Source organism: Chlorocebus sabaeus, chromosome 12 (genome assembly GCF_047675955.1).
Source record: "Chlorocebus sabaeus isolate Y175 chromosome 12, mChlSab1.0.hap1, whole genome shotgun sequence".
NCBI lineage: Eukaryota > Metazoa > Chordata > Mammalia > Primates > Cercopithecidae > Chlorocebus > Chlorocebus sabaeus.
The window spans coordinates 80,102,992-80,125,798 of NC_132915.1; the positions used below are offsets into that span (position 1 = coordinate 80,102,992).

The 22,807-nt window shown below is 42.6% G+C and overlaps 1 protein-coding gene across 9 annotated transcripts in view; it reads left to right on the forward strand.

The window, feature by feature from the left end:
* PALM2AKAP2 (PALM2 and AKAP2 fusion) overlaps window positions 1-8,576 on the forward strand; it is a 550,991-nt gene extending 542,415 nt beyond the window's left edge. For all 9 annotated transcript variants that reach the window (XM_073021828.1, XM_007968463.3, XM_007968462.3 and 6 more), the window contains one exon: window positions 4,469-8,576. In XM_073021828.1, the coding sequence (XP_072877929.1) occupies window positions 4,469-4,567 (99 nt within the window). In that variant the 3' untranslated portion in view covers window positions 4,568-8,576. The remainder of the gene's footprint in view (window positions 1-4,468) is intronic.
* Window positions 8,577-22,807: the final 14,231 nt, after the last annotated feature.

The window sequence follows — 22,807 nt, forward strand, 5'->3', positions numbered from 1 at the left end:
TATATCTAGGAGTAGAAGCACTGGCTACTAGCCCGATACATCCTAACATTTACTAGATATTGTAAATTATTTTTCAAGTTGGTTGCATTAACCTGTGGCATAATAAGTTTTTGGTCTCTCATTTAGCCAAAGAATTATTTTTAAATATAGAGCTGACCTGCTGATTATCAGTAATTTTCTTTCATAAGATATCAAATGAATACTGAGAATGTCATTCTGTACCTTCTTTAATGTCTAATTGTGATTCTCATCTGGAGGATGGCAGTTTGAAAATTAGGACTTAGCCCATCTCCCCTTTGAGTCCATTTAAAACAATGAAAATCTGGTCAAATATATCCAAGGAAGATAGAGTTGGGCCCACTCTGTCTTCAATTTAAAAGCAGATTGGAAGATGAAATATAAATATTAATATGAATAGGGTGATACTGTTTAACATATCTGTCTTTTGTTTCATATGTCCAAATTAAAATTGTCTATATTGATTGCTATTCAAAGTTAAGCAGTTCACTTGAATTCCCTAATCATTAGAGAGAAAAATTAATATTATAGGGTTGTGGAGAGAGAATTGTTTCTTATTCCCCACCAGACCTGAATGTGAATTTGTGAAAGCAATAAAACTTTATTTATTGATTTATGTAGTTTACTTTTTTTTTTTTTTTTTTGAGACACAGTCTCACTGTTGCCCAGGCTGAAGTACAGTGGTGTGATCTCAACTTACTGCAGCCTCCGCCTCCCACGCTCAAGCGAGTCTCGTGCCTCAACCTCCTAAGTAGCTAGGACTGCAGGTGCCAGCCACCATGCCCAGATAATTTTTGTATTTTTAGTAGAGACAGGTTTTCACCATGTTGGCCGGGCTGGTCTCAAAGTCCTGATCTCAAGCAATCTGCCCACCTTGGCCTCCCAAAGTGCCTGAGCCACTGCACCCGGCCACAATAAAACTGTAAATCAGATCCTATTTTGTTTTCCCCTTTCCATTTCCATGGGGAGTGTTGATTGCTCCTCTCTGATGTGTCTCCTTCTGGACTCCTTACAGTCATTGGGCAGCAATGTAGTCTGGTGGCCTCAATCATCAACTCTGCACCCAGAGTGCGGAGTTCAAATCTTGGTTTTGCCTTCTGCTAACTGGGTAATTCTGGGCAAGTTACTTAACCTACCTGTGCTTCAGGTTCTTCATATAAAAAATGGGAGTAATAAGAGCATAAATTTTGTAGACTAGTGGTGAGGATTCAAACAGTAACATAGAACTTAGGACGTGAGTATGTCTATTATTAGAGCCCCAGAGACATGTGCCTTTTTGCCCAGAAAATAAAGGAATGAACTTTAGAAAGTAAAGTTAATATGCAGTAATAAACTAGTAATAAAAGCTCTAAATTTGCTAGAGGTTCACACAGACACACACACACACACACACACGTCTGAATTAATTACAGAACAGATGTTCATTCAAATACCTTGGTTTTTGAAACTTCTGAAGACCAGTTGTGGGGCGGCTCTACTCCCAGACAGCCCTGGGCCATAAGCCTTATGAACAGCTTTATATCAAGGTTGCCAGGTATTTCAGTAATGATGTTTATTTTCTTGTCTGTGCCATTACTAGCGGCTTTAGATTTCACTAGAAATTTATTGTATGGCCATGGTAAGTGATCGTGTGACCATGGTAAGTGGGCATACAAACTAGGGGAGTGAATTAAGAAAAGAGAGCTCATTGTTGGTTTAAGTGAATTATTTGAGCTCTTGACAAGTAGATGTCCAAACCCAAGCTATGTTAAACGTTTCCATAGTTATGAATATTATTTTTCTGCCCATTACACTTTTCATTGCTAAGCTCCATGAGGGAAGGGACTATTCTATCCTCAACAAGAAGCACTGTGCCTTATACTTGGTAGGAAACTAATAAATATGGGTAAATTGGATCGATAGATGGCTTGTAACAAGAGTTCCTAAAGAGTAGAGCAAACTCAATTTGCCCAAGTTGTTTGAGAATCAAATAGGGTTTAAATAACAAGACGAAAAACATTCCAAGAGGATGGGGATCATAATTTTTAGAACTTTAGATTTATTTTTAGCTTTGATGTAAACCTTTCTGTTTGTATCTGCAATCTGAAAGGCAAAGAGATGATTCTTTTATACAATGTAGAGTTCTTTATAAAATGCCCTATATTTGTATGCCACTTCATAATGTATAAATCCCTTTCACATGTTGATAGAAATAATTATTCCATCATATTAGGCTCTATTTGAGAGCTTACTATGCACTGGGAACTATACTTTACATACATTGCCTCATTGATTTCTCTGTCCAACTTTATGCTGTAGTTTTTATGATCCCCATTTTATATGGGGATACTGAGGCACAGGGGTAAGTGACTTTTCCAGGGTCACAAGGATTTGAAGTAGACCTGCTGGACTTCAGAGACCACAGTGCCTTCTGAGTAAGCCTGTGAAGTGGAGTAGCTGTGTTCTCCATGTTATAGATAAGAAATGTGAAATAAAAGATGAACAACAGAGGACAAAACTGGAAATAGAGCCCAGGACTTCCACGTGCAGTCCAGTGCTGTTTTTCAGTTCTGTGCTACCACACATTAGACTATTAGAAAATTTCTCTATTTAACTGTAGCAGATTTGGAAGTATGCTTTCCTCCTGCTAATTTCTTATTCTTAGATATCTGTGGATATTGAGTGAGTGACCATGATATGCTTATATGCAAAACACATTATGCAAAACACACATGGCTTATGTGCTTAACAGTGCATCATTCATTCAGCAAACATGACTGAGGAGGAATGGGGGAGGCTTCCCAGAGGAAAACACGTTGAAGCTCTTGGTGGTGCATTTATTTGGCAAAGGTGCAGAGAAGCAGGTTGAGATGGACCCCCTGATCTCCCATCTACCCAGAATCTGCTTATATCTGGGCTCCCACCTCAGCCTGTAACTGCATCTCCTTGCTTCTCTGGAGTTGCCAGCTGTATTAGTCATACTGCTATGAAGAAATAACCAAGACTGGGCAATTTATAAAGAAAAGGAGGTTTAATGGACTTACAGTTCCACATGGCTGGGGAGGCCTCACAGCAGAAGGCAAAGGAAGATCAAAGGCATGTCTTAAATGGCAGCAGGCAAGACAGTGTGTGCAGGGGAACTGCCCTTTATAAAACCATCAGGTCTGGTGAGACTTACTATCATGAGAACAGCATGGGAAAACTCACCCCCATATTCAGTTACCTCTCACGAGTCCCTCCTGCTACACGAGAGGATTATGGGAGCTACAATTCAAGATGAGATTTGGGTGGGGACACAGCCAATCCATGTCACCACCATCACTGTCCCTTGCCTAACTGATTATATTTAGAATAAGCAATGCCTTCGTTGCAGTTTGGATAATCAACCAATGTTGGCTCTATTGGACTTTTCTTTAAAATCAGAAACTATACGTCCTAAGCAAATGCCAGAGCAACTGGTAAGAATGCCTGGGCTTGTTTTTGCTGCAGTGTCATGATATAGAACCATTTTACATATGTTGGCAACCTAAATGCCATTAATCTGGAATCTTTTCTTGATCAAACTGAAACTGGAGCAGATAGGCTGAAGTCTCTTCTCAGGAGTCCATGGACTGCTCTAGTGAATGGAAGGAAGGGAGGCTCTCCCTCAGTGGTAGTGAGCCTACTTGTCCTTAATGTTGTCACCTTTCATTTCATTGATTAGCATATGGGGTCTGAAGTTGCATCAGAATGCTGAGATTGCTTTTATTGATCCAATAACTTTTTTTTTTCCATGTAATGGCTTTTTTAGTTTAATTTTGCCCAAGTGGGTTTTTGTACTATAAATATCATCATGGCTTATATAGATTTGCAAAGCTTGATGGACTGCATCCACACTAGTCTCATTGTTTGGAATTATTTTCTGGATTGCTTGTTTATGAAGAGACTGAGATCATCTATAGTGTGCTGTCCAATATGGTAATCACTAGTCACATGGAGCTATTCAAATTAAAATTAACTAAAATGAAATAAACATAAATATTTAGCTTTTCAACCACACTAGCCCTATTTCAAGTGCTCAATAGCCATGTATGGCTAGTGGCTACCATATTGGATAGCAGAGATACATTTTCATCATTGCACAAAGGTCAATTGGACAGCACTGATCTGTCGCGTGTAGAGATCTGCTTTATCTGAAAACTTGATGCAGAATCATAGCTAGTTCAAAAACTTGCAGAACATTTCATGAAAATTAAATCTCTCTATAGTGAAAAGTAGGAGTCAAGTAGCAGATGAATTTTGGCTGTGAGATGAATACATAACCAGAATCACCCATTCCCCTTTTCCAGTGTCTCTCCTGTCTCCCAGCAGTACTTTATCACTTTCTCCTCTCAAGTTGATAAACAGAAAGGAAGAAAGAAACAAAGAAGTTGGTTTGTGTTCATAATTAACATCCATGAACTCTGCATAATTTTTTTCCCTCTCTTTACAGGTCCTTGAGGCCACACGGGTTAATCGAAGAAAGAGCGCGCTAGCTTTGCGCTGGGAAGCAGGGATCTATGCCAACCAGGAGGAAGAAGACAATGAATAAACTTCCTTCAACCCAGGAAGCGTCTGTGGTGCTTGGGAGACCAAGAAACCAAGAAATTTAACAACTGAAAGCATTTTAATGGACTATTTATTAAAGTGCAAACAAACTCAGCAATCCTTATGTAGACCAGAAGCTGCAATATACAATGATGAAACAAAAAGGAAGTCCACCCATCAGACTCTGGACACCCAGGAGTCAAAAGAGAAAGGACTTTTTTTGGTGACTCAATCCCCGTGTCTGGTTTTGGGCCAATCCACAATGGATCCAAAAGGACAAAAGATGTTACAAGCAAATCAACATAGTTGCTACAGGCAGAACTGAGACCAGCCTCTCCGGGTGATGAAGGACAATGGTGATAGGGCCACTTAGAGAGCAGTAGGGCCCAGGCTGGTGCAGCCTACATGGCACAGGATATTTCCCTGCACCAGTTTCCCACCTGTCGCTCGCAGCATCGGAGGGTGTTGCATTAACTCCATTTTCTCCAGCAGCCATAAAATGAATGGCGTTTCTCTCCATATTTGCCCAGAAGAGGCAGTTATGATTCCACTTCTCTTACATTTAATTTTTAATTGAGAACAACTCATGATCACAATTCATAAAATCCATATTTTAAGACAATATTTCTTCATGTTGCAAACACAATCTATTCTACATGAGGAGGCTGAGAAAGGGGAAGAGAAAACCAAACCAAATGGATGATGTTAGCTTTAGGATCGTGTCTGCTTATAATATTCACTGATCTGCAGTTTATGAGAACACATTTCCACAGTTACGTTTCTTCATAGGAAAACTATATTTAGTGGGCAACAACTATTTTTATGATGGGATGGATGAATATATACATGTATAGAATCTGTACACATTGAACAACTTGGTTCAAGATGGTGGGGGCATTTTTAGAGTGGCAATATTTGAAAAAAAGGTGAACTCTGCCTTGGAGAGGTAGATGACAAGAAATAAAAAGGTGTTTATAACTATTTTGTTTTATAAAGTGGGCCTTAGAGATAGGAAGAAGAATGATGGATTCTTTTTGGATCAGTCAGAAAGGAAACAGGAAAGAAAAGTCATGAAGGTAGAGAGAGAAAAAGGGAGGGAGGGAGGAAGAATGGGAACAAAATAGGAGGTAAGAGATACTATTTTTGCTGAGCAACCAGTGTTTTTCAGGATGCTACAAAGAAAAATATAGCATAGAAATTTAAGTACAGGCTTGGAATCAGCTACAAATCCTAAAGATGGGGTGAGTGTGTGTGTGTGTACACCATTGTGTGTTTGTGTAAAATGCGTATGTTCAGGAGTAAGGGTGTATGTGTGTATGTATGTGGATTAAAATTCCAGAGTGACCATGGCACTTGGGTGTACAGGTAATTCCTCCAAAGCTGTTTGCTGGCTTCAGGAGTGGAGTGAGAATTTCTTTTTTATGAAAAGGGATATAAAGGCACCGAGCTGATGCAGTATTTGTAATATTAAATTGACCTAACAAGGTATTTGCATGAGTCACAATTGCAAAGTTTTGAGCAGTTTTGTAATTTGACATTTAGGAAAGTCTCCTATTTATTCTCATGCTTTATATTCATGCTTAGTATACTATAGAGGATGCCAGCTTTAATCTTTCTGTCATTTAAAGCAATATGATAAGGGTATTCAATAATTGGGTGCCCTAAATTTCTGGATGAGAAAATTTTCAGTTCTGGCCTTGAGAAAAAAAAAACAACCAGCCTTCTTTTTTTTTTTTCTTTCTTTTTTTCTCCTTTGTTTTAAAACTGTGGTTTTTTTTTAAAAAAAGCAATAATTAAGTCAGACCTCACTAAAAATCATTTTTGTTTTTATATTATGTCATAAGCTCTAGTGTGTTATTCTAACAAGTAGCAATTTCACAAAATTTGTATGTAGATGTTAATGCACATTTCCTTCTTTTATTAGACTAGTGTTGACTCTTGGGGGGACATGTATTCACAGATGAGAAGTAGGCACAAAGTAAAAAATGGAACCATCCACTAACAAGGATCCTTTAAAACTGCCAAGGGAACCAGTAACTTGAAGCCACATTTTACAGATGGCAGCCAAAAGAGCACATGGGCAATTGGCACCATCTTTATATGGTTCGTTCTCCTGAATATTTTGAATGAATTCTCAACAAAATGTGCTAGCCTCTGGGGTCACAAAACAAGTAAGATCCGTGTTGCAAGAAATTCATTTTATAGTGAGGGAGGCTGGCGTGGAGACTAACATTCTCAGGAAAATGAGATCCGTGTTAGATTAGAAGTCCTGACATGAAATGGGAGGACCCAGGAAGGAGGATTGTCTTTACCTGAGGATTTCCAGCCAGAGGTCCCAGATGCCTGGGCTGAGAACCCAGCAATAGGGGGGCATTCCCAAAGCAGACACAGGGATAAGAACAGAGGAGGCAGTAGCATTGCACAGCCCCAGGCACAGTGGCAGTTAGGATGGCTGGAGAGTAGGATAGTTCTATGGATTGCACAAAAAATGTGATGTGCTTCATGTTTTCTCTGACTCATGGATCTGGTAGAGACCATAGACATGATATAGACTAACTTCCCCGTTTTTCACAAGAGGAAACCATCCTTATGACTTACCTTAAAGTTTTTTGTTCTGTTCTGAAGGAAACCATGTGCTACATGAAACCTACATTTGACAAGAGAATGTACAGCTAAGAGAAAAGCTTAAGAGGCCACACTATTCACGGAATCGCTTTAGAGGCAGATGAAGTGGTCTTTGACCACAGTTGACTGAACCAGAGCACTTATTGCTTAAAGATACAGAGCTAGGGGTTCTTGGGCCATGCTCCGTGTGTGGATAAGGAAAGAAATGCTGTTTCTGGGACTCCCACAGTCACAAAGCTGTTTTCACTGTGGCCCCTACATCTCTTAACTTTTGCTAATACTCCTGTGCTGCCTTCCGGATTACTGCTGTCTATTTTCTTGCTCCACTCACTGAAGATCCTAATATAATCCCATTAAAATGTAAATTACAGTTTACTTGGGAGAGCCAGATTTTCTCTGTGCTCTTGAGTTTTTTATTCATTCAAGAAACCTTGGGCCACCGCTTTGTACATAGCACCGTGCTAGGCTCTGGGATCCCAAATGGACCCTTTTAACTTTCTGAAGATGGGACTGTCCCCTGGAGGAAAGTCATTCCTGCCTAATCCATCGAGAGAAAGAGGCTTACGAAAAACTTTGCCTCTGATGCTCGGCCCCACCCCCAAATAGCACGCAAGCTTGTTAACCTCACCTTTTACAAAATGTTTAGATTCTGTAGATGTTAAAAGCCTTTCTGAAAGTATTGCATTCTGCCGTGTTTATAGGTGTTCACTTTCCTCCGGAGCCGATTAACTACTGACATGCCTTGGCTTTCTCATCCAGAAATTATGGAAACAGGGTCTGTCAGTGGCAGGAGGCCGGGCTGTGTTTTACTTGGATGACACAATGCAATTTACTTGCCTATTCATACCCATGCATGCTGCTCACCCTAGACAATGACATATAAGCCGTATATAGATCAATGTCCACATATATATACACACACACATATATATATATAAAGCGTTACCAGGAACACTAAAACAGTGTTGATTCTTGTCTCTGAAGATGAGTAATTAAACCTTTTTTTTTTTCCCAACTAAAGAATGGATTTAATTAAACTAGGTATTGAAAAAAAAGTAGCCTAAGTGTTAGAGATGGTGAATATATTCCATTTTAGTTTAAAGAACCAATTTCCTGAATTTTAAGCATTCAGTGAGCTGCCAATTTTGATTTTGTGTTGCTCTTTACCCAAATTATGTTTTCTTTGTTTTTCTTTTTTTGGGGGAGGAGGGGGAAAAAGCAGCAATACTGTGTTTGGAAATTATACTCTGTATCTGGCTTTCCTGTGTATGTTAACCACTTAAATGTTATTATCCTGCTTTGGTTTTATAGTGATTGTGAGGCATTCAATGCAAGTATACAGTTATTTTCTCATTAAAATCCAATGTGTGTTGAGTTTTTATAAATAATGGCTGCTTGTTTGACCGTGAGGGAGGGTGGAAGACTGGGCCAAACAGTGGCACGCCAGCGTCCTTGGCCGCTACTGTGTGACAGCTTCTGCTTCCTCATGTTTGGAACAAAGGAACCAATCCGAGCTGAGGGGACACTGCTGCACCAGGCTGTTCCCACAGTCCCCTTTTCAATGCTGTCCCCAGCCACCCTGGCTAGATGCCAGAAGCTGCAGGTGCCTCTTGAGGACATAGACTCGAAGCCACAGCAGGAGGTGGACAAACAGCAGGATGAACTGTAAATTCCAGCCTTGCCTATAGCTTTGGGCTCTAACCTTTAGAATACATTCTGAGCACCTGTATTTGGCTCTCCTCTGCAAGGAATAGCTGATGGCTACATGTTGACATGAAGGACTCCTTTTGTTATATTCAACATAAAGCCCCTTTCCCCAAACTGTTACTCTGGTTTCTTTATTTTCCTACTCTTCTACCCCTAACTCTTTTTCTTTTCTTTCTTTTACTTTTTCTTTTTTTTCTAGAGCTTTATTATGGTATAATTTACTTAACAAAATTTACTCATTTCAAGAGCATGCGAAGACCACAGGTTTATCAGGAAGCATCCTCACCACATTTCCACCTGTCCTCCCTTCTACTTCCTCCCTCCCGCTTCAGTCTCTAGCTCCTCCATCCCATCACTCAGCCCTGGGCCCCTGGCCCCTGACCATCAGTTTCCTGGTCTTTCCCTCGGCCCCTCTTCTTCCTGGTACTTCCTTTCCAGCTGCCTTTTTCTCTCTCTCCCCATTTGTAACTCTTCCAGCCTTTTTCTCCTCAGGATTTCCAACCATATATTCCTGTTCTGAGCATCTGGGGGTGTTCTGTGGCACCTGTCGGGGCTGACATCTTTCGACCTCTAAGTGGTGAGAGTTCTGAATTTGGAAGTAGGGGCACCCCTTTAAAAATTTGATCAAAGTCTAGCAACAGTGGATAACACTTGTGAATGTCACTGAGAATGTGACAGGCACTCCAGGCTCTCCATGACTGTGATATATTTATATTGATTTCCATTTTACACAGTAGGAAACTGCAGCCCCAGGAGGTTAGTTTTTCAATGCATGGCTTGTAAATGGTAGTGCTTGCATTTGAACCCGGGCTCTTAACCACTCTTCCCACAGAAGCACACATTGACAACTTCACATACAAGGTTGAATAAGCCTGTTGATGTGTGTGAAGTCGAAATGGGCTTGCACCATCTCCCCGCACTGTACTGTACAGGAAAGGGGCTCTCAGGGATCAAAGCCAAGGCTGTGATAGGAGCCCAAGTCTAGGGGAAGAGTGGGGTTTTGGTGGGAGCAGCAAAGAACTTTCTTCCTTTGGATGAACTTTCTCTGGATTCTTCTCTTTGAGATCGTCTCTCCCAGGAGATGGTGAGAGCAGACGGCCCAGGCATCCCAGTTGCCAAAAAAAAAAGGACCCAAAATTGACTGCAAATAGGGTGATAAAAATGTGATATAATTAAATTGTGGTGATGGTTGCACAATTTTCAATGTACTGAGAATCATACACTTGAGTAAATTTTGTCAAGTAAATTATACCACAATAAAGCTGTAGCAAAAAATAAAAGAAAAGAAAAAGAAAGAAAGAAAGAAAAAGAGTTAGGGGTAGTAGAGGGAGCAGAAAAATAAAGAAACCAGAGTAAGAGTTTGGGGAAAGGGGCTTTATGTTAAATACAACAAAAGGAGTCCTTCATGTCAACATGTGGCCATCAGCTCACTTGCTGATGAAGAAGAAAACTTGCTCTCCAGGCTGCCTCCAAGAACCAGGGGCAGTGGTGCTGTGACCACCTATGGATTCAGTCCTGGTCCTGTTTCCATCCATCACTACTAACATCTGGAGGCTTCAGGCAGAGGTAGGGATGAGATTTGGCAGGCAGGCATGCTGGGAAGGAAAGAACTCAGGCCATGTGTGAAGAAGCAAGTCTGCTGCAATGGTAGAGGAAGGTGCAACACTCACAATAGAAGTTATTTTTGGGGAGGCTCCAACCACAAAACTACCAATGTTAAAAGGCATTGGCCAGGCGCGGTGTCTCATGCCTGTAATCCCAGCACTTTGAGAAGCTGAGGCAGGTGGATCACCTGAGGTCGGTGTTCAAGTCTAGCCTGACCAACATGGAAAAACCCTGTCTCTACTAAAAATACAAAATTAGCCGGGCGTGCTGTTGCATGCCTGTAATCCCAGCTACTCGGGAGACTGAGGCAGGAGAATTGCTTGAACCCGGGAGGCAGAGGTTTCAGTGAACCCAGATTGTGCCATTGCACTCCCACCCGGGTAAGAAGCGTGAAACTCCATCTCAAAAAAAAAAAAAAAAGACATTAACCCTCTACCCAGTGAAGGGCAGTTATGCAGGCTCTTTGCTCTGTGATGTGTGTCTATGGGAAGGGATGGGGGCCTGTGTCCCTTATCCAGGCTCATCTCCCCTGTTCTGTATTTGTGGCAGAGACTGTAATTGTGAGACTACACAAGGCCATGAGGTTACTTTGGAGCACACTCATTTTAATTATGGGGTTCCTGGGCCATGAGAGGGTGGTGACTATATTCCTCTCTACACAGAACCCGCATCAAATTCAGAATTGAGCTGCTAGGGACATAGAGAACAAATGGGAAATTGAAAAGGAGAATGCAAAAGGTTTTAAATGTACAAGATGACACCAGATGAAAAAATGGGGACTCAGGAAATAACTGGAGATGCCACACCAGTAATTTCTAAGTGTCGCCCAAGCATTCACATGCTTTTTGCAGGAGAAAGAAGAGTATTTGCGTGGTACACATTGTTTCATGTTGCGAAGACATGGTGATCTCAATGTCAGTTAACCTTGATGGGAGAGTTATCCAAACTCTGAATGGAGAGTTATCTTTGTTCTAAATTCAAGTGGGCGGACTCCGAACAACTGGAATGAGACTACTGCTACCCGAGATAAGTAAAATCACAAATCAGTTTGGTTTTTCTCTGCCTGCTCATGTATGGAACATTCAGTGATCCACCTGCCTTGGTCTCCCATGCCACTGCACTCTGGCCTGGGTGAGAGAGTGAGACTCCCGTCTCCAAAAAAAAAAAAATATACACACACACACACACACACACACACACACACACACAGAGTGAAATCATTGATCAGCACATATCAAATACATATAAAATACATTAAATGAATGTTAATAGGTGGTGCCATAAAACAAAATATTTACAGAGATAATACAGGTAAATACAACCAAACAAATGTATGGTGGGTGGGTTGTTTGAGACAGAGTCTTCCTCTGTCGCCAGGCTGGAGTGCAATGGCACGGTCTCGGCTCACTGCAATCTCTGCCTCCCATGTTCAAGTGATTCTCCTGCCCCAGCCTCCCAAGTAGCTGGGACTACAGGTGTGTGCCACCACACCCAGCTAATTTTTTAATATTTTTAGTAGAGATGGGGTTTCACCATGTTGGCCAGGCTGGTCTTGAACTCCTGACCTCGTGATCCACCCACCTCATCCTCCCAAAGTGCTGGGATTACAGGCATGAGCTACTGCACCTGGCCATTTCTGTCTTTTCTTTTCTTTCTTTCTTCTTCTTCTTTCTTCTCTCTCTCTCTTTCCTTCCTTCCTTCCTTTCTCTTTCTTTCTTTCTTTCTTTCTTTCTTTCTTTCTTTCTTTCTTTCTTTCTTTCTTTCTTTCTTTCTTTCTTTCTTTCTTTCTTTCCTCTTTCTCTCTTTCTCTCATCTTTTTCTTTCTGTCTCACCTGGAAGCAGGCAACTAGTTCCTGCACAAAGGTCTCTGGACAGGACCCTCAAATAGACTTTACTTTTGCAAATGTCTGCCCATCCTCACCCAACCCTCCAAATTCAAAGGAAGGATATTAGCTTTCCCTGAGGTTCCACAGGCCCAGGATGCATCCTTTGTTGCCCTATGATTGTTTGACTCATCTGTCACCTCCACACCTAAGAATGCTGGGCATTTGGAGGAGTACAGCCAAGGTTGGGTTTTTTCTGTGCCCAGCAGCCTCTGGTGTTTGCCAGTGGCCGACACACCACAGGTGGACCCAGCTTATTCAGAGGCAACTCTTGGGATGGATGCTGGTTGTCATGGAAACACTGAAGATTTCTTTTTTGAATCCTGGGCACCACAGTCATATTGCTCGTTGCTACACCCTTTCTGACAGTTTGAGTTAAAGTAGAATCATAAAAGGGACAATGCTAGGAGAAGCAATAAAAGAAGAGCATCACAAGCCACCGTTTCTAAGGGTCTCACTTCTGAACATTTTATTATCTCTGCAATCAGAATGTGTCTTACAATCCCTGCTGCACGGGCACAGACGTGATGTACCTGGCCTGGCCTAAGCAAGGGGAAACTTGGCTGTAGCTGTTGCTATTGGGGTCACCATAATTGAGTTTTCAGCCTTGCTGGCCATGCATGTGTTGTTTATGTACTGACCCATGCAATGGAAGGCAAGAGGAATGGACAAGCCTTAGAATAGATTTTAAACATTTCAAATAAATAGAAGCTATTGTAAATAATTTGTTCATCATTTGGATCATTTTTAGGATGGCAAGCATGAGTTTGATGGAAGCTGCCTGCTTATTTAACTATGAGCTTAGTCCAATAGGAAAGTGCCAGTCACCAAATTTACAGAATGGGTATGGCTGACTTGGAAGGAAATTCCAGATTCAATAGTGGAGTACCCCCTTAAGAAATACTGTGCCGGCAAAGCACAGTGGCTCATGCCTGTAATCCTAACAACTTTGGCAAGCTGAGGCGGGAGGATTGCTTGGGGCTAGGAGTTTGAAACTAGCCTGGGCAATAGAGTGAGACCCCATCTCTACAAAAGCAAAAAATTAGCCGGTCATGGTGGCACATACCTGTAGTCCCACTTGAAGGCTGAGGCAGGAGGATCACTTGAACCCAGGGTTAAGGGTACAGTGAGCTATGATCAGGCCACTGCACTCCACCCCGGACAACAGAGCGAGATCCTGTCTCAAATAAAGAAAAGAAATACTGCGCCAACACACATGGCCACAGGGGATGATCATGTGTATAAAAGTGTGGAAAAAGAACTCAGGAGAGCTAGACTTTAAACATAAAGATGTCTTAGGAATACCTTAGCCAATTTATTTTGTTTGTACTTTCCTTTTTTATGCATGCAGAGTGATGTAACATAAAAATCTATATTTAATAAGCCCAAAGGAGCTATTCAATGGGTACAAAATAAACATTCTCAGTGATTAGAGGGTATTGGGTTGTCGTCTAAATGGCAGTACTTTTTCTTAATGGTTACATTTAGACATTCAAATTCCAATTGATGGCGTCTGAGATGTGATGAAATGTGGTAATAAGGCAGCTACAATTCATTACAACTATATGCTAAGTCGTGTTATTCCTCCTTTTTCACTGTTGAGAAACTGAAGCACAAATAGTTGAAGTGATGACTCATGTAAAGTCATCCCTATCTAGGCAGTCTTACCAAAGTCAGAGTTCTTAACCACAGAACTAAAGAGAATTATCAGTGAGGTAAAGACATTTTAACTTTGTGATAAAGCTATAAATTCGAACAAGAGACTATATTCACCTCTCTTCTGTATTGTGTTGAGAACAACACAATTTCTCTTTATACTGAGAATGTGGTTTGGGGAAGAGCTTGAGCTTATTGCACCTGGAGCCTATTATCTCTCCAAAGGTAGTAAGGGGCCAGGTGCCGTGGGTCATACCTGTAATCCAAACACTTTGGGAGAATGAGGTGGGTGGATAACTTGAGGTCACGAGTTTAAGACCAGCCTAGCTGGGTGTGGTGGTGGGGGCCTGTAATCCCAGCTACTCAGGAGGCTGAGGCAGGAGAATCACTTGAACCCAGGAGGTGGAGGTTGCAGTGAGCTGAGATCATGCCACTGCACTCCAGCCTGGGTGACAGAATGAGACTGTCTCAAAAAAAAAAAAAAAAAAAAGGTAGTAAGGGAGCTAGTATGCATAGGACAACCCCTATGTTTTTGTAGAATCTGTAATTGCCTAACACATTCTTCCTGCCCAATGCAGAGAAAAAATTATTTCGCTGAGACCATGGTATTGCAGTAAAGAAAGAGTTTAATTAATGCAAGGCTGGCCATGCAGCAGACAGAGTTATTACTCAAATCAGTCTCCTCAAAGCTTGGGTTTTTCAAGGATAGTTCGGTGGACAGGGGGCTAGGAAATGGGGAATGTTGATTGGTTGACGATGAAATCATAGGGATGTTGAAAATGGTCCTTGTGCACTGAGTTCACCTCTGGGTGGGGGCCACAGGACCTATTGAGTCACAAGACACATGGATCTAGGTAGAGTTAGTCGGTTGCCAGAAATGCAAAAGTCTGAAAAACATCTCAAAGGCCAATCTTAGGTTCCACAAAAGTGATGTTACTTATGGGAGTGATTGGAGAAGTTACAGATCTTGTGGCTTCCAGAACAATGGCTGGTATAAGTTAATGGATGTGCTTTGGTCAAGGATAGGCCAAGGTAGGATGTTTACATTCTGCGTGACTCAGCGAGTTTGTAGTGCAGGTGCATAACTCCGCTTATTATAATGTAAATACAGCTATGTAGCCATAATATGGGAAGGCCATCACTTGGCTCTATGCCACTATTGACTGTAAAAAGTATAATTGCCCTGCTGACACTGTACAGATGCTCTCACCCCAAGAAAGAGAGAGAGTCAAAGTTGTCTTTGCAGATGGACAGAGGAGAGCCAGGACACAGCTCAACTTGCTTGTTCCCAGAGAGAGAAAGAGTTAAGCTGCTGACCCTGAAGGGAGAGCTGGCCATGCAGCTGTGCATGGGACCTGCCAGAGCAAGCAGCCAAGACAGAGCAGACATTGTAAGAGAGCTGCTGATGAGAGAGATGCAGAATAAAGCTGTATTTCTACCTACGGCCCCCCAAATATTCTTTCAGCTATCTGCCATTGATCCATGAACTCCCTTCGGACCTCAGCATGGGCTGGAATCTGACCCTGGACCTAACAGCTGGTTATCATTTAACCACACCTTTATCTTAGCAGAATTCAGGCCCCTCTCATAATCCTAATCTTGTGGACTTTCATTAGTTTTACAAAGATGGTTTAGTTTAGGGAAGGGCTATTATCATCCTTGCTTTAAACTATAAACTAAATTCTTCCCATGGTTAGGTTGGCCTACACCCAGGAATGACTGATGACAGTTAGCCTGTGAGGCTAGAGGCAAGCTGGAGCCAGCCATGCTAGATTTCTCTCGCTGTCATAATCTTTGCAAAAGTGTTTTCAAATCTCTATATCTTTTGACCCAAAACTGGTTAGGAACAACACAGAGCAAGTGTTTATGTGATCAGCTGGGTTCATTCTATTTTTTTTTTTTGTAAAGCTTTTTAATAAAGGGTCAGATAGTGAATATTTTAGCCTTTGTGGGTCGTACAGCCACCCAGTTCTGCCACTGTCACCTGAAAGTGGCCACAGACAATACAGAAATGAACTAGTGTGGATGCGTTCCAGTAAAACTGTATTTATGAACATTAAAATTTTTATTTTATATAATTTTCACAAGTCACAAAATTTATTTCTTTGATTTCTGTCAAACATTAAAAAATGTAAAATCGGACTGGGTACAGCACTTTGGGAGGCTGAGGACCCGAATCACCTGAGGTCAGGAGTTCGAGACCAGCCTGACCACAGGTGAAACCCCACTTCTACTGAAAATAGCCAGGCATGTTGGAGGGCACCTGTAGTAGTAGTCCCAGCTACTTGGGAGGCTGAGGCAGGAGAATTGCTTGAACCTGGGAGGCAGAGATTGCAGTGAGCCAAGATCACACCACTGCACTCCAGCCTGGGTGACAGAATGAGACTCTGTCTCAAAAAAAAAAAACCCCAAACAACAACAGCAACAAAAAGTAAAATCCCTTCAGGATGTACAAAAGCAAGTGGCAGGCCAGATTTGGATCCCAACTTTAATTTTTCTGCCCCTGCTAGAGGATCGATATCTTTTCTCACAAGGGTTCAACATTTGTGATCAGGCAAGGAACTCAAATTAGGGCCCTGACACGTTTTCTGTGGAATTGTTGACAGTTTGCTTATTTTAGATCAGATTTCTGACTTACAAAGTTGCCATGAGAATTGAACCATATGTCATATGCAAAGTGTTTGGTGAGAGGTTGATACAGATATACTTAGAGTTCATTCTTTCTAAATTCCTACATTTAGGGATACTTATTTGAGTGCCTACTATGTGTCACGTTCTATGAATATAAAGAACAAATTTAAAAGGGGGATTCTTAGGATGGTTTCAACTGGAATTAGGGAAGTATGTTAAGTTCTCTCTTAGCACTGGGAATTTGGGAACATAGCAGGTTTGAGGTCAGGCAATGTTTTCACACCTGCATTTCCTTAACTATTAAATAGGCCATCCAGTGAGAACCTGCACTGTCTGAGCATACTTTTAATTTTTCCACTCACTATGGGATACATATAATTATGTATTCTTCTGGACATGAGAGAGACTGCTAGGTGATAAGATGTTTAGTAAAAACGAGAAGGGTTTCAGAACTCATTAGTAGAGGATCACAAGGTTCCAGGAGCTCTAAAGGAGAAATTTAGGCACTTCCCAAGATACGCATGAAGGTGGCAGAAGCTCCTTCATTGATCATGGAAAGGGTTAAAGATCAAATCAAAATTATTGAAAGGCTCAGGGAAAATGCGGGCTTCAAACCCAGGTGGCTACAATCCCTCTTTAATGAATTAAAATCTACAGGTACTTAAAGATAATGGAAAGGGTTCCTCACATTACTTTCAATGTTTTCAATTGACTCAAGATGCTCACCTTTACCTGCAAGTATAGAATGTGACCAGGAGGTGGCAGTGGTCCCTAAAGTAAAAGCAGCTTCTCTAGCCAGGAACTTGCCTAGGAGGCCAGGAGGACTTTTCTTACCCTTCACACTAACCAGGAATCCATGAGGTGTACGTATAGCCATTCCCAAAACACTGCAATGAACACCCCAGTGTGTGTAGTCCCATCTGTAGATCAAATGTGGCACTTACACATATTTAAATAGAAAACTGACCTTGTTGCCAGATGGCAGAGGATACCTGCATGCTTCCATCAATCATGGCTCTTCTTTCTTAAGGACTAGCTCTGAACTAGGCACTGTGCTGTGCATCTGCTATGGATTATCCCATTAAATTCTTACAACATTCCTTTGAGATACATAAAACTAGTTTCACCTCCATTTTACAAAGGAAGAAACTCACTCAGAGAGTTTGATTAACTTGCATGAAAGGAGAGATCCCAACCTGGGCAGTCAGAGCCAACGCCTGTGCTCTTAAACTTTCCTTCTCATCAACTTCATTCAATAGCAAACAAACTCCTATTCTTGGTCCTGGGCCAGGTCTGCTTTTTCTCAGACCAGTGGCGCCTACCTTCAGCACAGACCAGCGTCAAGAAGGGAGATGGTACAACTGAGTTGGAAATTAGGCCGTGTACAATGAAGTGGCTCAGGCATGGGGATAAGGGTGGGGTGCTGACAGTGTCTGATAAAAGCACCCACTGGGCCGGGGGCGGTGGCTCATGCCTGTAATCCTAGCACTTTGGGAGGCTGAGGCGGGCGGATTGCCTGAGCTCAGGAGTTTGAGACCAGCCTGGGCAACACAGTGATACCCCCTCTCTACTAAATTACAAAAAACAAACAAACAAACAAAAAACCCAAATAACTGGGCATGGCTGTGGGCGCCTGTAGTCCCAGCTACTTGGGAGGCTAAGGCAGGAGAATGGCGTGAACCTAGGAGGCAGAGCTTGCAGCGAGCCGAGATCACACCACTGCACTCCAACCTGGACGACAAAGCAAGACTCCGTCTCCAAAAAAAAAAAAAAAAAAAAGCACCCACTGTCCCTAAGAGCGAACACATGCTAAAATTCTGGCTCTTCCCAGCTGCTGCCTGGAGAGCACATAGGCTTGTGGCCTGCCTTCTAAGTTATCACACATGTCTACTGAGTTATGCAAATATTCTGGCCTGTCATAAGAACAATCTCCAGCTCCCCGCCTTGCAGTTGCAGTGTCTGTTTGCTGACCTCCTGCTGTTCACAAGTACACACACACAAACACACACATTTTACGGAATCACCCCAGTACTAAGGTGCCCATTTCTATATTGGGTAGGGTAAAGCTAAACAGCCAACAAAGAGACCCAGTAAATAATTCAGTGGCTGAAAGAAGATAGAAGTCTCTCTCTCACATTACAGCCCAAGAGGAGCATTTGAGGTCTGAAGGCGGATTTGTTCTAAGCAGTCATTTAGAGGCTCAAGTTCATTCCACCCTGTTGCTCTGTTACCCCCAGGACCTTGTTGTCATGGGCATGGTCCAGCCTTACGAAAACTGTAAGGTACAGTAAAGCATTTACTGAAAATACAGGTGATTCCATTCCCTGAATCCCCAGTAGCCCTAACTTCCTTGCCTTGATTGAGACAGACGGCTGACCAACTTCTGAAGATTAGGGAACAGCTGTGCCAGGGTTCCTGCTGCTACCATAGATGCTGGCAAAAGAACGACTCAAACTAAGTCCAAGGTATAAGCTGTTAGAAGTTGATTAAGGGTGCACATCCTCCCTCATTATTCAGTCCGCACCTAGTTTATTCCTTCCCATAGTTATAACAGCAAAAGCTATGAGGAGAATAGCTCCAAGGACAGATGGGAGAAACACAGATGAACTGCCCATTAATCCTGGAAAGGCCTCTGGGTTGATCAGGAGATCCTCTGTATGGTAACACAAAGGGTAATGCACACCAGACACCATTATCTGAATGCTCACAACCCACAAATCCTGCATCTCATGGGAGCAGTGTTCTTGTGCTTAAGAAGGCTCCATCACAGACACATAAAAATACATGTAAAAATAAAGTGACTATGTTCAGATGTCCCTTGGCCACATTACCTATGTCTCACTCCAGGGCAGATAAGGAGGGCTTTTCAGAGCCTCTCAGGGTCATGCGGGTATATGTACTTGTGGCAGTTTCTCTAAATCTGAGTTTGCAAGCCTTGCAGACTGACCTGAAGAAAATGGCTGTGGCTGTCGAACACGTTTGCCATGTGGTTTAGTCTGGGTTCATTTCAGCTGGTCTGGATTGACTGTGTGCTTATCTCCAGAGCTGTCTAGTGCATGGTAGTGACCTTAGCTAAAACTATGAAATGCATTCACTAAAGATAAACAACGTGTTTTAACCATGGGTTCATGAGTAGTTTCCCGAAAAGATGTACCAGTCTACCTGCGATGTTTAGTAATCATAATAATTATTATATGTATCTGATGTTGGTGAAGCCTGGGGGGTTTTGACCTTTAAGACTGGCCATGTAGCTGAAATGGGCTAGGGGACCAGCTCACTAGAAGAGACCCTCACTACAAGTAGACCTGGGTTTCCAGTTCTCGGATTCTTTGTGTGAACACTGATGGTGTCTGAGACCTATAAACCAAGCATGTCTTGTGTGACTCACAATGGGAAGACAAAGAAGCTGTGCCTGAGATCTCCAGATCCCTTTTAATACTCTTCTCTCTCTTGCAGTTGCAGTATTGTACTCTTTACCTGTAATAAAGCTGTCTGAGTATAAACCCAGCACCTTAAGTATAACACTTAAGGTAATTAATGTGTAATTAATGCACATATTCTTCTTGATACACCGGAATACTCATATGTCACCCAGACCACTAAGTGATATACTTGGTCCTTGGCCATCAGTCTGGTACACTGGAAAGGTACAGGCTCATTATAAGGGTATGATGAGGGTTTTCTACTATAACTCTCTGGACTCCATAAACGTCACCAAATATAATTCAGGTTATCTTTTCTACCTGTGTATGAGGTGTCACAGCACAAAGCTCACTCCAGGCAGCCAGAGGAAAGTGAGTGCTGGGCAGGTTGAGGCAAGTATGAATAATCTTCTGACATTAGACCCTTTCTTGGAAGCTTTATTATTGGTAGGCTTAATCCAGTTCCATCTGAGCCTACATCAAAAGTGGAGAAGAATCAGTTTGGGGAGCAAAAAAGTAGGAGTGAATTTGGTGCAAGGGGTTCACGTTAAAGCATAGCATTCCAGGAACCCATTTAAAATGGGTCCTGGGCTTCAAGAGAGTGAGCAGGGTAGGATATTCCCCAGGGAATCACCTGCGTAGGCGTGAGAGGTAACACCATGGACCACCTCTCCAAGGAGGAATGCAGATGAAAAATGGGATGAGCACCTGGGACAGAGCCATGTGGATGGGACAGAAAGATTCAGGCGGAGAGGTCAGAGGGGCCAGAGGGCTTGCTGGGCAAGCATACATAACTTTATTTATTTATTTATTTATTTATTTATTTTTTATTTATTTATTTATTTTTTTGAGACGGAGTCTCGCTCTGTCGCCCAGGCTGGAGTGCAGTGGCCGAATCTCAGCTCACTGCAAGCTCTGCCTCCCGAGTTTAAGCCATTCTCCTGCCTCAGCCTCCCGAGTAGCTGGGACTACAGGCGCCCACCACCTTGCCCGGCTAGTTTTTTGTATTTTTAGTAGAGACAGGGTTTCACCATGTTAGCCAGGATGGTCTCGATCTCCTGACCTCGTGATCCACCCGTCTCGGCCTCCCAAAGTGCTGGGATTACAGGCTTGAGCCACCGCGCCCGGCCAAGCATACATAACTTTAAAAAAAGTAATAGCTTGGCCGGGGGGGGGTGGCTCACGCCTGTAATCCCAGCACTTTGGGAGGCCGAGGTAGGTGGATCACCCGAGGTCAGAAGATCGAGACCAGCCTGCCCAACGTGGTGATACCTGTCTCTGTATTTCTGTAAAAATACAAAAATTAGCTGGGTGCGTTGGCGGGCACCTGTAATCCCAGCTACTCAGGAGGCTGAGGCAGGAGAATTGCTTGAACTGAGGAGGCGGAGGTTGCAGTCTGCGGAGATCATGCCATTGCACTCTAGCCTGGGCAACAGAGCAAGACTGTCTCAAAAAACAGACAAACAAAAAAAAAGTAATAAATTATTAAGAGGAAATTCACATAACATTGACCATTGTAAAGCAGGCAATTCAGTACATTCACAATGTTATACAACCACCAGCTCTAGTTCCAAAACCTTCCCATTACCCCAGACAGAAATCCTGTGTCCTTTAAACAATCACTCCGCATTCCCCTCACTTCCAGCTTTTGGCAACCCCTAAGCTGCTTTCTGTCTATGAATTTGCCTGTTGTGGACATTGCATATAAATAGAATCCTACAATATGTGCCCTTTTGTGAATGAGCTTCTTTCTCCTGGCATAATGCTTTCAAGGTTCATCCATGTTGTAACATGAATCAGTCCTTCATTCCTGTTGATGGCTGAATCATATTCTGTCAGGCTGATAGACCACATTTTGTTTCTCTGTGCATCTGTTGGTGGGCACTTGGGTTGTTTCCACCGTTTGGCTATCGTGAACAGTGCTGAAAACATGGGTGTACATGTGCTTGTTTGAGTTCCTTTTTTCCATTCTTTTGGGTGTATACCTAGGAATGGAATTGTGAGGTCATACGGTAATTTTCTGTTTAACTTCATACATAATTTTCAAGCTCACCCGCATCAGCGGTTGGCAATTAGAAGGTTGTTGGCGAGAACTGTCAGTCAGCTGAGAGTCCTATACCCATAAAGAGGGAGTAGTAGGGAATGCCTGCCTCATTTCAAGCTGTGGGAAAGCGGCTTCAAAGGGGCCCCTCAAGCGGCTTTTATTTGTTCCTTGTAAATTGGAGAACATGATACACCTGAGAACTCCAAAGGGCTCCAGGTCGTAGCTGATGGTGTCCCTAATGACTGCTTGAGGTTGGCCTCCTCTCCTGAGATTGTGAGCACAAAGCATGCGTGGGACCCATGGAGCAGAGAGGGACTTCACATTTAAGAGGGATGGTGTAAGGTTTTATTATATCCTGGTTACAGCCACTGCCTTGGAGGGGTGAGGAGCGGAACAAGAGCAAAACCAAGCTGGAAGTTGACTCCTGCATGCAGAGGAGTTGCAGATGGATTCTAAGCAACCAGGAAAAGCAGAAGTGCCTCCTCCCATGCCCAGGGAGGATCCCATCTGCTAGAGGGTGAATTTCCAAAACCATGTATCTCATGACAGTATTACTCAGGTAAGGTCCTACCCCACCTCCCTCCCAGTTATTGTACACTCCCAACCCTGGAGAGGACAGAAACTTCTCTAAGTAACTTGGAATGAGAGCTAGAAGCTCAAGTTGGGAGAGC